The sequence below is a fragment of the Rutilus rutilus genome, assembly GCF_951802725.1.
Source record: "Rutilus rutilus genome assembly, chromosome: 22".
Classification (NCBI taxonomy): Eukaryota; Metazoa; Chordata; class Actinopteri; order Cypriniformes; family Leuciscidae; genus Rutilus; species Rutilus rutilus.
In genome coordinates, this window is record NC_140227.1 from 9,089,781 (window position 1) to 9,107,389 (window position 17,609).

General features: G+C 36.1%; 1 protein-coding gene across 2 annotated transcripts in view; it reads left to right on the plus strand.

The window, feature by feature from the left end:
• The window catches only part of rpn2 (ribophorin II), a 40,104-nt gene that overhangs the window by 15,130 nt on the left and 7,365 nt on the right, over nt 1-17,609 (plus strand). For both annotated transcript variants that reach the window (XM_084394480.1, XM_084394481.1), the window contains exons 4-13: nt 1,228-1,403; nt 1,508-1,583; nt 2,105-2,239; nt 7,794-7,970; nt 10,345-10,463; nt 11,340-11,445; nt 11,933-12,024; nt 12,112-12,226; nt 15,223-15,417; nt 15,580-15,666. In XM_084394480.1, coding sequence (XP_084250606.1) covers nt 1,228-1,403; nt 1,508-1,583; nt 2,105-2,239; nt 7,794-7,970; nt 10,345-10,463; nt 11,340-11,445; nt 11,933-12,024; nt 12,112-12,226; nt 15,223-15,417; nt 15,580-15,666 — 1,278 coding nt within the window. The remainder of the gene's footprint in view (nt 1-1,227; nt 1,404-1,507; nt 1,584-2,104; nt 2,240-7,793; nt 7,971-10,344; nt 10,464-11,339; nt 11,446-11,932; nt 12,025-12,111; nt 12,227-15,222; nt 15,418-15,579; nt 15,667-17,609) is intronic.

Here is a 17,609-nt window from a genome sequence, read left to right on the forward strand (position 1 = left end):
TTTTTCAGAATTAAGTTGTAGGAAGTTGCTTGTCATCCAGTTTTTTATATCAGCTATGCATTCCGTTAATTTTGTGAATTGGTAAGTTTCGTCAGGGCGTGAAGAAATATAGAGCTGTGTATCATCAGCATAACAGTGAAAACTAATGTCATGCTTCCTAATGATATCTACCAAGGATAGCATGTAGAGAGTGAACAGTAACGGTCCTAGTACTGAGCCTTGTGGTACGCCATACTGAACTTTTGATCTCTTCGTTTACTGCTACAAACTGATAACGGTCAGATAAGTATGATTTAAACCATGCTAATGCAATTCCACTTATGCCAACATAATTTGAGTCTATTTAAAAGAATGTTGTGGTCGATAGTGTCAAATGCAGCACTAAGATCGAGTAACACTAATAGAGAGATACAACCACGATCGGATGATAAGAGCAAATCATTTGTAACTCTAATAAGAGCTGTCTCAGTACTAAGGTACGGTCTAAATCCTGATTGAAAATCCTCGCAGATATAATTTCTTTCTAAAAAGGAACATAGTTGTGAAGATGGTGTACAGTCAGCAGACTGTTCTGCAAAAGAAACCTCTTCAGGGTGATACAAGACCTCACTGCGGAATTATTATGCTTATTATGCTGCTACGTGCCACATAAGTAAATAATTGAACACTAAATATTAATTTGACATTTTTAGGGTTGTCCCCTAATAGTCGACTAGAGGCTTAGTCGACCAAAATTTTATTAGTCAGATTGTATGGCTACAATGTATGGCTAACACATTATGCCCCCTATGAACTGCCTATGTAAATATTATGTGGATCTATTGTTTGCATCAAATTCATGCTTTAATAGTAGGGTAATCGAAGTCTAGTCTGTCCAATTAATGGTTTGCAACCATAGGTTTTTTTTTTTTTTTTTTTTTTTTCTTTCAATTCTGATATCCAAATGCACAATCATTTTTTCTCTTATTCTGTGGATCTCGCCCGTTTTCTCTGTTTGTTACCACTGTTCTTCTGCCACCCCAACACACAACTGCAGTGATGTAACTGTGAAAGCTGTCTACATAAAGCTTATTAAATATGGTAAACACAATGCCCAACCGTGTTTGCATAATGCACAAGAATCAATGAGTTTTGTTTTTGTGTCACGCATGCACGTTTACGAATACAAGTGAAATGTTCTTACTGTACGGTCCTATAATAACTATTGCTGTATTTTGATCCTGACAGATTTCTTTGTCCAATGAAACGCGTGATTTGCTGTTGGCTACAGTTAGTGAGGATTCCACTGCATCTCAGATCCATCAGTCTGTGAGTGCTCTCAGCTCCCTTGGGTTACCTCTGGCCTCACAGGAAGTGGTCAGTGCCCTGAAAGCTCGCATCTCCAAAGAGGACAATGTCTTAGCGTAAGTACACTTCTTAACATTTATTTTTTCTTAAGTCTTTCTTTGTGGAATCTTTATTCGTTACCTTTTGAGACATATCTCTGATTTTTCTCTTTTCCTGACAGAATCGTTCTGGCACTGCAGACTGCATCTCGTCTCTCTCAGCAAGCTGAACTTGGAGATATCCTGGAGGAGATTGAGGTGTGAGAGTTTAGCACATCCTTTCTGATTTATTAGCTATGGAACAATCAGCTGTAAGCTGGAGAATAAACAATAGAAATACTAAAATAACATGATTAATACTGGAACTGTCTTTATTTATAATGTAATTTAGTTAGTATAAAAAGGTGACTTTGCATAAGTTAATTTAGAGAAATGAAGTAATTACATTAATAACAATTAATGTTATGATTGTTACTATGGGTGAATCTCAGAAAAAATTGTCCAGGGTCACATTTCATACAAAACTATATAAATAAAAAAATAAATAAATTAGAAGTTAAATATGCTTTATTATTACAATTATAAGTGCAAACTATAATAAATCTTAGTGGTCCTTGAATACTAGGCTTTTTTTTTTTAATTTGTACATTTTGGGATTAAATATAACCCAGAAATGTTTTTAACAGTCAACCAAAGACCAATCTAATTTGTTGCACTGTTTTTCAAACTTTTATGTTTTGTCACATGCTTTGTTCCACAAACTCCTTTCTATATTGTAGGATCTGGCTGCCCGTTTAGATGATCTAGGAGGAGAGTATCTTCAGTTTGAGGAGGGGTTGGAGGCCACAGCACTGTTTGTTTCTGCTGCGTACGCCCTGTCTGATCATGTGGACATGGAGCCCCCCCTGAAAGAGGTTTGGAGTTCAAAATAAATATAGAACTACACTACCAGTCAAAAGTTTTGGATCGGTACGATTTTTTTATATTTAAAAAAAAAAAAGTCTCTTCTACTCACCAAGGCTGCATTTATTTGATAAAAAAAAACTGTAATATTGTGAAATATTACAATTTAAAGCTGTTTTCTATGTGAATATATAGTAAAGTGTAATTTATTCCTGTGATCAATGCTGAATTTTCAGCATCATTACTCCAGTCTTCAGTGTCACATGATTCTTCAGAAATCATTCTAATGTGATGATTTGATGCTCAAGAAACATTTCTCATTATTATCAATGTTGAAAACAGTTATTTACATTTCTATTTCAGGATTCTTTGATGAATAGAAAGTTCAAAAGAACAGCATTTATCTGAAATCGAAAGCTTTTGTAAAATTAAACACTACCGTTCAAAAGCTTGGGGTCAGTAAGAATTTTTATTTTATTTTTGGGGTGAAAGAAAAAAAGAAATCAACACTTTTATTCATCAAGGATGAATTAAATTGATCAAAAGTACAGTAAAGATATTTACAATGTTACAAAAGATTCTATTTCAAATAAATGCTATTCTTTTGAACTTTCTATTCATCAAAGAATCCTGAAAAAAATTGTACACAACTGTTTTCAACATTGATAATAATAATGATCAAATCCGCATATTAGAATGATTTCTGAAGGATCGTGTGACACTGAAGACTGGAGTGCTAAAAATTCAGCTTTGATCACAGGAATAAATTACATTTTAATATGTATTAAAATAGAAAAGTTATTTTAAATTGTCATAATATTTAACAATATTAGTTTTTTGTTTGTTTGTTTGTTTTTAAATGCAGCCTTGGTGAGCAGAAGAGACTTCTTTTAAAAACATAAAAACTACTGATCCAAAACTTTTGACTGGTAGTGTATGTAGAACATTTTCCTAGTAGAGATGGAGTGAGCTCTATCAGTGATGCACCAAAAATTTTGTCCGAAAGCAATTTTGGACAGCCGGAATTGTTTTAGTGGGCTGAAATCATTGACTGAAACACTGATGTTTAATTAGTGTGGTGTGTTTTGACTGTGTCTACTTCTATTTCATGCACACAACGAATATAAACTACAACAGGTAAACATGCCAGTGTGACACTAGTGCTGGATTAACTACTGATTTCTCGATTTTAATTGATACTGATATGCATTCTAAAATCTCAAGATAATTTTTTTTGCTGTTTTCTATTAATTTGTGGTCAAGTCAAGTCACCTTTATTTATATAGCGCTTTTTAAAATAGAGATTGTATCAAAGCAGCTTCACAGTGATAACATGAAAATAATACAACAAAGTTTGTTTCTAGAAGAAAATTGTGTCATCGTCCACCTTAACCCTTAAACAGGCAAGAGTAGAAAATGATAAGCAAAAAATAATTTCATGTAATTTTTTATATCATCTGGACTTAAGTAAAACATATCCAAAAGAATTTTTGAAATATTTTATATATTTTGGATTTTATGAGTTGTGACTCCCAGGTCACGTTGCCTGTTTAGGGTATAAAAAAAGGACCAAATCTATAACTGTAACTGCCATTGCATGTTTAAAACAATTATACCCTATACTTCTCCTGATCTAATGTTGACAAATTATATATCATTCGAAAGCTTACGAACTCAAGATTCAGCCTGTGAAAACTGTTTTGAAATCGGACCCTGCCTTACCATAAAAATGGTACTTTAACCCCTTAACTGTCACCCCCTTTTTGAGAATGGACATTAAAATGCACTATTCAAACTTAAATGGTTGTAATTCAAGAATGCTTTTGGGTATAGACCTAAGTTTGGTCTTGTTTTAAAGAAAACACTCTGCAGATTATTGCTGAAGTGAAAGCACTTAAAAAAATGAAAGTATGAAAAAGTTATGGAAGTTTAAATTTACAGTAAATCAAATATACTGTACTTAATATTCTTTTATATAAAATATCTATTTTACAAAATATGTTTTACTCTAAAATTAATATAAAATCAAAGCCATATATCTAACCATGTTTTGTTCCAAATTTGAAGTTGATATCACAAAACTTGAAGTTCCCATGAGATTCTGTTTAGGCGTAATACCAGAAATAGCCACCGGGTGACATACATTCCATTGAATTTAATTGTATGCATTCTGCTGTAACAAATTAATACATTTCTGTCCAAATATCACTTCTGTCACAAATTATCAAACCTTGAGACTCAGACCTTTCTGACAATATTTTGTCAAGATTAGAAAAGGTTTTGATCACAAATTATGAAACATGATTACGCCCAAAAGGGCTGGAGCCAGAGAAAAGAATTTAGACTACCGTTTCTATGGTAACGCAATGTCCAATTTCAAAGCGGTTTTCACAGGATGAATTCTGAGTTTGTAAGCTTTCAAATGATACCTAATTTATGATAACTACTAAAATATGTGATGTAATAAAAAAGGTGATAAAAAGATAATATTATATTTTAGAGTATAATATATATATATGTTATGCTTTTTAGAGGATAATATTATTTTATAATTTTTTATTGACAAATACTAGATTGTTTTATTATGAACTTTTAGCATGAAAACCAAAGTTTCAATTATTAAAAGTGTGTGCGTCGACTTTTTGTGACAAACGCCAGAACTCCTGTTACGATGTAGATTTTTTGAGGTGCCCTCTTGTCATAAATTCATCTATTACTGTTCCTACATAATTTGTAACAAAAAACAGAGCTAGAATATCTATTTAGGAGTCTTAGACCTTTCCAACGATATATAGTTTGTCATGATTAGATTAGGATTTAATTGTAATATAGTGAATTAAAAACTCAAAATACACAGATAGTCAAAATTAGAGTTAATCCCTTTTTTATACCCTAAACAGGCAACGTGACTCAGGAGTCACATATATTTCAAAACGTGCTAAATAACAACATGAACAACATATTAATTATTTTTCTTCTTCAGCACTTTAAGACAATGTTCACAATTAATGTTAGCAGTATTATTATTATTTTTCCAGAAGAAAAGTACGTTTAATATATATTTACTTTCCTCAAAATCTGAATGTCCTGCACCACCGGTAGCCATGTTGGATTTAGGTCAGGCTGACTAATTTATCACAAAAAACTTGAAGCAAATCATGTGACCAGCATATTCAAGACAGACCAGGCTGTGATAAATGATAAAAGGATTTGATGAAAAAATCGTTCTTAGGCCCCAAAAAAGACAATAAAAACTATGTGACTTGTGAGTCACGTTGCCTGTTTTAGGGTTAAGTAAGGCAGATCAATAATATTGTTGAATATTAAATGTCCCCAACTAAGCAGGCCAAAAGCCAAGGCAACAGTGGCAAGGAACCAAAAGTCCATCAGGTGACAGAATGGAGAAAAAAACCTTTGGAGAACCCAGGCTCAGTCGGTGGCCAGTTCTCCTCTGGCCAACGAACAAACAGTGTATGATTATGATTCAGGCAACATTACAAGTCAGAAGTTAGATTGGATCAGAACATTCACAATATTTATCATCACGCCGGTATGGAGACGGGTTTGTTGAGGTGTCCTTGAGGCCTTCACAGGGCTGATGAGGCTGGCACTTCAGGGATGCGTTGTGGTCGTATCCAGGCACAGGTTTACCGTCTGATCTGGATACGGCCCGGATCCGGCTGACTTCAGTAAACCTCGCAATAAGCGGAAAGACTAACATTAGCGTAGATGCCATTCTTCTTATGATGTAATGAGTACATCGGGTGTTATAGGAAGTGTCCCTGGTTCCGGCTGACCTAATCTATGCAGCCTAATAATCATTTAACTGATTTGAATAACAGAAATGTATAATGTTCTATGTCAATGCCAGGTAAAAGAGATGCGTTTTTAGTCTAGATTTAAACTGACAAGAGTGTGTCTGCTTCCCGGACAATGTTAGGGAGACTGTTCCAAAGTTTAGGTGCTGAATAGGAAAATGATCTACCGCCAGCAGTTGATTTTGATATTCTAGGTATTATCAACTGCCCAGAATTTTGAGATCACAATAGACGTGAAGGACTATAATGCGTTAAGAGCTCACTCAAGTACTGGGGAGCTAAACCATTTAGTGCTTTGTAAGTAGTCAGCGATATTTAAAAATGTATACGATGTTTAATAGGGAGCCAATGCAGTGTTGACAGATCCGGGCTAATATGGTCATACTTCCTAGTTCTAGTGAGAACTGTAGCTGCTGTTTTGGACCAACTGGACTTTGTTTATTAAGCGTGCAGGGCAACCACCCATAATAGCATTACAATAATCTAGGCTTGAGGTCATGAACGCATTAACTAATTGTTCCGCATTTTTCATTGAAAGCATATGTCGTAATTTATATATATTTTTAAGATGGAAGAATGCGGTTTTACAGATGCTAGAAACGTGACTTTCAAATGAAAGATTGGTATCAAAGAGCACTCCCAGGTTCCTAACCGACGACGAAGATTTAACAGAGCAGCCATCAATTGTTTGACAGTATTCTAGGTGAAGTGTGGAAGTTTTGTCCAATAAATAGAATCTCTGTTTTTTAAGAGTTATGTTATAGGAAATTAATAGTCATCCAAATTTTTTTATCAGCTATGTATTCCGTTAATTTTGTGAATTGGTGCGTTTCGTCGGGGCGCGTAGAAATAGAGCTGAGTATCATCAGCATAACAGTGAAAACTAATGCCATGCTTCCTAATGATATCTCCCAAGGGTAGCATGTACAGAGTGAACAGCAACGGTATTAGTACTGAGCCTTGTGGTACTCCATACTGATCGATATGACATCTCTTCATTTACTGCTACAAACTGATAATGGTCAGATAAGTATGATTTGAACCATGCTATTGCAATTCCACTAATACCAACATAATTTTTGAGTCTATTCAAAAGAATGTTGTGGTTGATGGTATCAAATGCAGTACTAAGATCCAGTAACACTAATAGAGAGATACAACCATGGTCGGATGCTAAGAGCAAATCATTTGTAACTCTAATGAGAGCTGTCTCAGTACTATGGTGTGGTCTAAATCCTGACTAGAAAAATTTCTTTCTAAAAAGGAACATAGTTGTGAGGGCATAGTTGTGAGGACAACAAAACATTTGTAGCACTCCTAGCATTCAATAATTGCAATAGGCTTTGTTACTTTTAATATGAAGTCTCAACTTTCAAATCCTGTCCGTTTTTTCATGAAATTCAAACAATAAATGATGTTTTGGCGCTCTTTAATATGGCGTGACAGATCGCTGTAGCCCCTCAGTTCAAGTGGCAACATGAATCAAGCACACATGAACTGATCATCACTTCTTTCTAACTACTATTTACAGCATGAAATAAACATGAATGAACATCATGATAACTCTAAAAAATAACTCTAGTGAGGAGCATTTTCATAAATATGCACTATACTACATATTCATTATATTTTTACTTACCCTTTTAGTGATGTCTTATTTTTTTGAACAAGTTATTACAGTTTACTATTGTTTAAATGTTTATGTTTTAACAACAAATTGGAGTAAAAACACACTTATCCATCACAGGATCAGGTAATCCAGCTGGTGAATTCCATCTTCAGTAAGAAATCTTGGGACTCTCTCTCAGAGGCATTCAGTGTGGCCAGTGCGGCTGCAGCTCTTTCCAACAATCACTTCCATGTGCCTGTTATTGTCAGTGCCCAGGGCCCTGCTGCCGTATCCCACAGCCAGCCCTTCCTCAAGGTAGGCCTCAATTTTAATTGTGTACTCTGTAAATATCTATGAAAGGAGTCATGAAATGAAGAATCAAAATGTACTTGATATTTACACATAAGATGTTACTCTGCAATAAAAGCATACTGCAAGTTTCAAAGCTCAAAATTAACTTCCCAATTTAAAATATGAATTCTTTTCTACCTTTCTCAACTGTCCGGATTTGAAATCGTGAGAATTGTGATGTTATAATTCTCCACGTCATTGCCATAAATATATCAAGGTGTGTTTTGAACAGCTCATGTCTGTCCATCAATCACAAGAGCAATACTGTTGATGGATAAGATCGTCAAATAGCCTTTCTAAAGATCCAAGCATTACAAATGCCAGGCTGAAGTTGAAATTAAAGGGTTAGTTCACCCAAAAATGAAAATTAGTCAGTAATTACTCACCCTCATGTTGTTCCAACCCCGTAAGACTTTCGTTCATCTTCGGAACACAAATTAAGATATTTTTGATTAAATCTGAGAGCTGTCTCACTCCTCCATAGGCATATGTTATTGAAACTTGCCGTCCCAGAAAAGTTAGTAAAGACAATGTTTAAAATAGTCCAAGTGACTACAGTGACTCAACCATAAGTTTATCAAACGACGAGAATACTTTTTGTGCGCAAAACCCCCCCAAAATAACGACTTTATTCAACTATTCATTTTCTTCTATATGGGCCTCTGGTGAGTTCACGTAGTGTAACAGCGCAGCGCTTCTGTGTTGTACGTCAGCACGTAGGCTCACTATTGGCCGACGCTGGTCATGTGTGTGATGCATGTGACATACAATACTGTTTTTTTTATTGCGTCCGGTGTAGACACTGTGTTACTATGAGTTTTTAATAAATGTGAAACCAGTGCTTAATGCTATTAAAGTGTTAGTTCACCCAAAAATTTAAACGTTGTTCCAAACCCACAAGACCTTCGTTCATCTTCGGAACACAAATTAAGATTTTTTTTATGAAATGCGAGAGCTTTCTGATTCCTCCATGGACAGCAACGTCATTGCAACTTTCGAGGCCCAGGAATGTAGTAAATCATCGTTAAAATAGTCCATGTGACTACAGTGGTTCAAAATGTAATGTTATGAAGGGACGAGAATACTTTTTGTGCGCAAAAAAATTTAAATAATGACTTTGTTAAAAAATGTCTCTTCTGTGTCAGATCTCCTACACTATTCGCTTAGTAAACGCAGTACAGCGCTTCCAGGTCCTACGTCAGAAATTGAGTATTCTTCACAGAGTGAAAATGAGGAAGGAAAATTATAATTTTTACAAATATTGGATATTTAAGATGGAGTGTGAAAACGACTCACTAGCATGTTGTGCACATGCTCTGCTGCCAGTAGAAAGACTTGGTGTGTTCACACTTGGCAGGTTTGGTTTGATCAAAATAAACACTGGTGCGAAACACTGGAAAGGTGGGTCTCGGTCAGCTTCTAGATGAACGCTTCTAGATGCGGTTTGACTGAAATATGAACGCAGCATAGACATCTAAACAAACCATAAACTGTACGTGTTGTGGACAGAATGCTTAGGCATATCTGCTTTTTCTTGTCATAGTTCCGACCCCTGTACTAAATTGTAATGGGCAAAATCGCAACTGTCTACTTGCAGCTGATCTTTGTTTGTGTGTGTAACTGAGGAATTCCTGGTGCTGTTGACTGCTTTACACATTTTCTAAGCCCTTCATTGATGGTAAAAAATGCCATCATATGTACACCAATTCAATGAGCGCTTTTAGCCCAGCACACAGCATTGTTTTGGATGTTCGGTAAGTTCCGTGTTCATATTTATTTATATAGCACTTAATACAATAGATTGCTTAATTAAGCAGCTTTACTATATTAAACATGAAAAACAGTGTCAGTGTCTTGTTTCATTAAAAGTAAAACTTAATTTTCTACTATAAAGTGACTCTCCATGTTTTTACTCGCGGATGTCTGACCTCAACCGACTCATGAAGAGAAATTAACTGGAAAAGATTTCTGCATGAAAAAAGGCGGAGCCTCATTGCACACCTACCTAATCGCTGCGGACCAATGGTAGTACAAAGGTGTTTAGCAGCCGTAGTGAACTCTTCTGGAAAGTTTGCTTTGGCAAGATGTTTCGAACTCCCAAAACAAACTTTAAACAAAGTTCGTTTTGGTCGAAATGACATCACATCAGTTCATTCTTCAATTTTGCTTGGGGCCGTAAATGTATAGTTTTTGTCATCTTTAGACATCTCTGACATCTTTCAGTTGTCTGGTCTTGTGATAAGTCTTGATGATAAGACTGAGGTTTGTTTTTCCCAATTCCCAAGTAACTTTTTTTTTGCTCTGAGATAATCTGTACTGTCTGTGTTTGTCAATGCAGCTTCAGGTGACGGATGTCTTGTGCCAGCCGCTCAGTTCAGCCAGGGTGCTAGTGGAGTCCGCCAGTGCTGTGTCCTCAAAATCTGCCATCCTGAGTCAGGCACAATTCACCCTCAGAGAGTATGTGCATTGTAGATCATGGATATAGCTTGTTCTAGAGTTACAAAATACCAAAATGTTAGTAGTTGATACCAGTGAAATGTCTGGTATTGATACCAATACCAGTGATTGGCCATACAATTTTGAAACCACAGCAAAAACATATATGCATTGAATGTACTTGGTGTACTCAAAATAAAAAATTGTCATAATTTACTCACCGTCATGCTGTTCCAAATCAATTAGACTTTCATTCATCTTCAGAACTTAATCAAGATTTTTTTTTATATTCTCTCATAATTTTTGCCCATTTATCGAAAGTCTGTGCAGGTAAGCTTTGAAAAGAACATAAATACATCGTTAAGTAATTGATATGAATCAAGAGGTTTAATCAAATTCTTATGAAGAGACATGATCACTTTATATGATGAACAGATGTAATTTTGGATTTTATTCACATATAAACAGTGATCAACACACATACATAGAGCTCATAAAACATGGTGAATGACAGCTCAGACGTGCGTGCTTGACCTGCAAGAACCAATGAGGTTTGTTCTTGTGCGTCAAGCAAGCACGGTTGGGCTTTGTGTTTATACTATATTTTAAACTATGTTTAAATATATAGTGTGCCCAGTGCTTGAATATTTTAGATTTGCTGAGTAAGTTACATTTGCAATGGGGGTAAAAAGTAAACAATACATTGATTTGGTACTACTGTAGAAGGACTGCTATTCTTATTTCGTTTTATATTTTAGTATTAGTGTGGTTACAAAATACCAGTATTTTTTTTCTAAAATATTTCACAATTGTGGATAAGTAATGCAATAATTTGCCTGATGCCTATAATTGTTTTTAAATATTGAATGTTTTAAAAGTCTTTTCTCTGTTTCACAGTGGGGTTTTTGAGCTGAATTTCATGGCCAGCCAACCAGCGAGTGGCTACTATCAGTTCTCTGTTGTCATTGATGGTGACAGCCGATTTGTTGCCAACCATGTTGAGGTACTTAACTGAATCTTTGACACGTACTAGGGGGGAAAAAGTTGAGTTGTTTGTATCTGTTTAGCTTAAGTGTCGTGTCTTGTGATGACTACTCATAATTCACACATTCGGTCAAAGAGTTGACCTCAGCGTTCAAGTCTTAATTGATGCAATGAACTGTGATTCATTTCCTTATGCACTCAACATTCACGTTTAATTGGTCAAGCGAGCATTCATTCACATTGTAGCTATCCAAAGAATAATTGCTCTGACTGTTCAGTGTACAATTATAAGGTCAAGAGCATGTCACATTTCCTGTGGAGATTTTCAGAATTCATAGGCCTCTTTCACTGAACAAAGTAAAAAAAAGACACAATTACTGTAATTGCTGTATTTTTCCTTTCTCCCAGCACATTCGCATTTATGAATGTCCGTTTTAATGTATTACAATAATTTCTTAGTAATTTTAAAGCCTAAGATTGAAACTTGTTTGATTTTACTTTCTCAGCTCAAAGTAAAGGTCTCTACCCGAGTTGCAATCAACAACATGGATTTGTCTGTGGTGGACAAGGACCAGAGCATTGGCCCCAAAACCACAAGGCAAGACTAGCATTTATCAAGCTCCATTTCTTTTATTTTAATTTTATTGTAAAACTGTGCCAACATATGCCAAATTCTGTGCTTCAGAGTGGAATATTCAACTAAAGCCAAAGCGTCTTTTATGGCGGACAGCCATCAAAACTTTGTCATGATGTTCCAGTTGGTTGATGAGACCACAGGAGTGGAACTCACCCCTCACCAGGTGATTATTATAACCAAAATTATTATTTTTTTTATTTATTTTTTGCTTGTATTTACATCATAAAGAATAAATTGTGCCTTATTTTGTAGTCTTTCAATTTGTTTTTGCCTTCATTATTATGATAATTGCGGCACAAGCATTTTTGTCCTTTGCATGTCAATTTTAGAGTGTACAAATACCAAGGACAGAATTAAAAAGAATATGTCTGGTTGATATTTCAAAGAATGAAATGAGAAATTATATTTTATGCCAATGTTTTATTTGAATTCCTATTTGAATATTATCCTGATTAATTAGGCACATTCTCCCAACTAATTCTGAGAAATTTACGGTTTAAATTGTATAGTATTTATCAAGGTATTTGTTTTAACTTAGAATCTATTTAGAATTACTTTAAAGTAAAATGTCCTCCTGATGTGTTATAGTAATTTGGAGGAAAATATGCTTATTTGTCATGAAAATAGTAACAGTGCAAAATATCTTAAAGGTATTGTGGAGGATTTTCCCGAATTCTAGAAAAGAACCGCCCTCTCCACTTTTTGAAAAAATGCACACATGCGCAACACTCTATCTGCTCCCGAGAGGGAACGCCTATTAAACATGCACGAGAGAGCATGCACGAGCCTAGTTCTCCTCGTGCACGCTCTGTTTACAAGTTGCTGCGTGACTTGTGCCAGGGCTAGCATCGCTAATCATAGCTTACATTAACTTTTACTAGCAGTGATTTTAAATGGATTTCTCCAAATAGCATGCTAAACTTTACCTGTCGAGTAGAAACTTCGCGACTGAGGCATCAGTGGGAAGCCCAACCTGTGCTTTTAGTGCACGCCAGCGTGTGAAATATTATCCCAAAAACACTCTGGTCTTGTTTCTTTCTTCAGAGGCCTTTCTCTTCTTGTCATACAATTCGTAGACACTTTTTCTCTTGCGACCCTCAGACATTTTGAAAAAAAAACAGTGAGAACGGCGAGCTTCAATGAATGGCTGAAACCGTAGCTCACCACACATATACACCTGAAAGTGCGCATGTGCAGAAAGCGAAAACTACCTAGGGACGAGCACGTACGACGGCCTTACGTAAACATATCACCAGAATGATTGACAACTAGGAGGACCAATAGTCTTGATGATCCACCCGGAAAAAGAAAATCCTCCACTATACCTTTAACATTCCTTCAAAATACTTTTTTAAATGCAAAGTATAATTTCTTGAAATGTGTGAAATGACATAAATATGTTCATGTTTTCAGAGAAAACCAGTAATGTTAAATCAGGGTTGCCAGCTTTTCAAGCTCTGTCTCAAGACAACACAAAATAAAAGGGCACAGCCCAATTTCTCTTGAACCTCAAAGGAACTTGTATTCATAGAACTGAATTTGAGCTGCTTATCGCATCAGATGCTGACAGAGTGCTTTACCGTTTAATGGAATCGCTTGCCCCTGCGTATAACATATTACAATTCTGTGCAGGTGTGTACATAACTGGTGCGCATGCGTGGTAAAAATTAATGGTGCGCAGCTGATAACGTGGAGGGAAGCTCTTTTGAGTACCAACATTTTTGTCATTTTTGAGGTCAGGGACACATTTATTTACTGGAGTAGGCTTTTTCTCCATCTCTGGTAAGATAGCAATCATGATGATAAGTGTATTCATTAATTATTAGGGGTGCAAGTGTGGATCCGTACGGACCAGGCCCCACGGTTCGGCACGCATGTGATTCGTGGATTAACTGCTAAAATTAACCATCATTTGGATGTGTTTTTGTTTTGCCAATTTACACTTTCAAATGATTTTTCAAACGTGAAAGAAGAGGGGAAAATCGGGACTCGTGCGCTGTTAGCTAAGTTTAGGATAAGTGTGCTGCGTAAAGTGTTCACTTGAGAACCAGACCAAAAAAGTTATGTGCATATTTACATTTCGCAAGTTTGCCATAACCCTGTAAATGAACAAAGTATAAGCATAACTTTAAAAATGTACATGTAAGCGTAAGGAGTGGGACAAAATATCGATAGGTTGATATATCGTTGTCCTTCATGGCTCCTCGAGATGGCGTTCTACGCATGACTGAGGGAATGAGGGAAACGTGAACATAAGAAGCCTAAGAATTTTAATCGGATGTCGGCCAGCAGTGTGAGTAAAATAATAGATGCCCCAGCCAAGTTAAGTTCAATAACTGGACGCACTTCGGTAAAGAGTGTCAAAGATGTCCATTTATAACATGTTTTGGAAGCGTTGATCATTGTAGCCAATAGCGCATGACCACAATGGCCAACCAGAGGTGTTTAAGAAACCGCTCAACAGCGCTCAAAATGCTGGTATCGTCACATTTTTAAAATTTGAAAATACCCAAGTCGGTACCTTTGACAACACTATTCCCAGGTTTATTTTAAGGAAGCTGGTAAACACTGAGATCTTCCCAGGTTTAAATAAGAGGTTGGTAAAAATGTGTCAGTTTACACACAAAGAAAAGTTTTTAAGCTTTTAAAAAGTATAAAATGTTTAGTTTACCTAAAATGTTAAAATTGTATCATGAGGTAGCCTGTGATTTCCACCCCTAGTATGCGTGTCAAACAGATGGAGCTCGACAGAGAAATGAGCGCAAATTTTTTTTGTAAAATATGTACAGTATTTTCATGCATCATAAAATGTATGCAAGAAATTATATTTTATAACAGTAACTGTAATGAGAGTCCTTTACATTTAGTCCCTATAAAAACAATAAATGGCATGTTACTTTCTTCAGAGGACTGAATGTGTGTTCTTAAAGAACATTCTGTCTCTCCATACAAAAATAAATACAATAGTTAAGCTAGTTAATGATTGTCATCTAGTGCACCTAGCACAACATTAGGCTGAAGTATTTGTAAAATGAATTGTTGGATCTGTCATTGTCATTGATTCAGTCCATGTTATCAAAATCTCACTCAGTTGACAACCCTGGTTAAATTCACCTTTCAAAAATATTTGATTAAACTGATTCAAGTCATTGTTCTCAGACCTTTGTGAGGTTACACAACCAGAAGACAGGTCAGGAGGTTGTGTTTGTGGCTGAACCTGACAGTAAGAACTTGTATAAGTTTGAACTGGACACAGCTGAGAGAAAGACAGAGTTTGACTCCATCTCTGGCACCTACGCTCTTTACCTGATGGTGGGAGATGCTACGCTGGACAACCCCATTTTGTGGAATGTGGTAAGGCAGTTATTTTTACTGGAGAATGCTGGGATCTTGAAGTAAACTTTTGTAGGTTTCTTATGTTCGTCTTTTTTTCTGACATGTTTGGAAATTAAGCTGTTGAACTGTTACAAAAGACATGAAATCAGTCTTTGAAATGACTTTAAATTATTTTCGAAGGCTGATGTCGTGCTGAAGTTTTTGGATGAAGAGGCACCTTCAGCAATTCAGGCTAAAACTTTGTACACACCCAAACCGGAAATCCAGGTAAGCTCTCCAGTGACTGGAACAGCATCATAATAAATGTTGTGCCTCTAGGGCTTGGCGATATATTGAAAATCTATGATTTTGAATAGTTTTTTTCTGGTTATGTAATATATCCATGATGTAGCTTGGTTTTTATAATGATTGCAATGCACTATATTTCTGTGTGTCATGAGTTTTGCAATGTTTGTCTAATGGCTCCCAAATATGAGTGTTAATATTAATGTTGTAAAAAGTGCTTCGATGCTGAAAAAATGTTAAGATACCAGCCTTTGTGCTGTACTAATTCATTTCGGTACCTGCTTGATAGGTGGCTGTTTCAAAATCACCTGTGCGCGCTTTGTGAAGAGCATCAAAGCATTATATTTACAATGCATTTTTGAAGCTTTGAGATTTGTAGCCAATCACAGACATGTCTGTTGAGTGGATGAGTGCAATGGCCAATCAGATGTGTCAGTGCAAGCTCACTGTTCTACACGCTTGCAAACTCTCATTATAACCAACACGTATTAACAAGAGATTCATTATGCAGCATAGACAGCTTTTGTTTTTATTATAACAGGACTCACAAAAGTGCTCAGTCAGTGAGTTCACTCTGAACTGAAATGATTGACAGCTTCAGTGATTTATAAGCGGAGCAATCACTGTCTGTATATATAACCCATTCACATTTTGAGTTTCTTCATGCTGCCTAGTACACACTGTAAAGATGTTGGCTTAAATCTGAAATTGCGATGACCATACCAACGGAAGGTCAAAAAAATGTAATATGTCAAAATAGGTCTGTGCATTAAAGGTTTTATCAGTGATTTCAGGCCCAAAAAAGGCCCAAACATAAATGATCACATTCATCTAATCTTTCCTAACGATCCGCTAGCTGCCCGCCCCATAAGCATGCCTTCAAAAAAACGTGTCTCTGTAGGCAGCCTAGGCTCTGAGATCTGCATACAAAAACAATTGGTTTCACCAATCACTCAAAACCAAAGTAAAGAGTGTTCCAACCAATCACCGACGGGGTGGGTGTTATGAGGTTTTGCAAAGAAACATTACACAACAGACACTGTATTTAGCAGATTCAGCAGATTTGTATTTACACTCCAAGACTTAAAGGTTGTATCAGCGACCGACAGGGGTGGGTGTTGTGAGGTTTTGCGCTCGTGCACGGCTGCACGCGAAGTCGGAGAACACGAGTGCAAAACCTCACAACACCCACCCCCTGTCGGTCACTGATACAACCTTTAAGTCTTGGAGTGTAAATACAAATCTGCTGAATCTGCTAAATACAGTGTCTGTTGTGTAATGTTTCTTTGTTATTCATTTTATTAATGTTTACTTGGCCTTTTTTAAAGAAATGTTTACTCAGTGTAACTATGCAGTTTTCAACGCTCTTTGTATTGCTACAGTGTCGGTAATATGTGTAAAAAAAAAAATGCAGACCTGGCAACTCTGGTATGAACTAAGGGTGAATCATAGGGTTAACAAGCCTGCTTTATCGTCACAATTTTTTAATGCGTTTTAATGCTTAATGTGTTATTGTTGTATAGATATCCCTAAATTCAACAGAAGACCTTTTTTTCACACACACAAAAAGTTGCAGTCTGATGTGTTTTTCCGCAACCTTTTGATTTGACAGGATATAATCAGCCCTGATCATCGGCTGATACATCGATGCATCCCTATTATTTATTGGTGTGTTTATACAGTTTTAACCATTAGTAAGAAGGGTATGCAGTTGCAGTTCATAGAGGTTTCCTCTCAATACACTACATTGCCCTCTTCGTGGACATTGACCATGTGAACTCATTTGAACAAAAGGCACAAGATGCTATTAGGAACATATTCAAGTTATGGTGGATAACGGTTTTGCTTAAGTCACCTTAAATACTGCTGTCATTAAAGAAAAGAGGAACATACCAAATAATAATAAAAAAAATTCTGCCATCCAT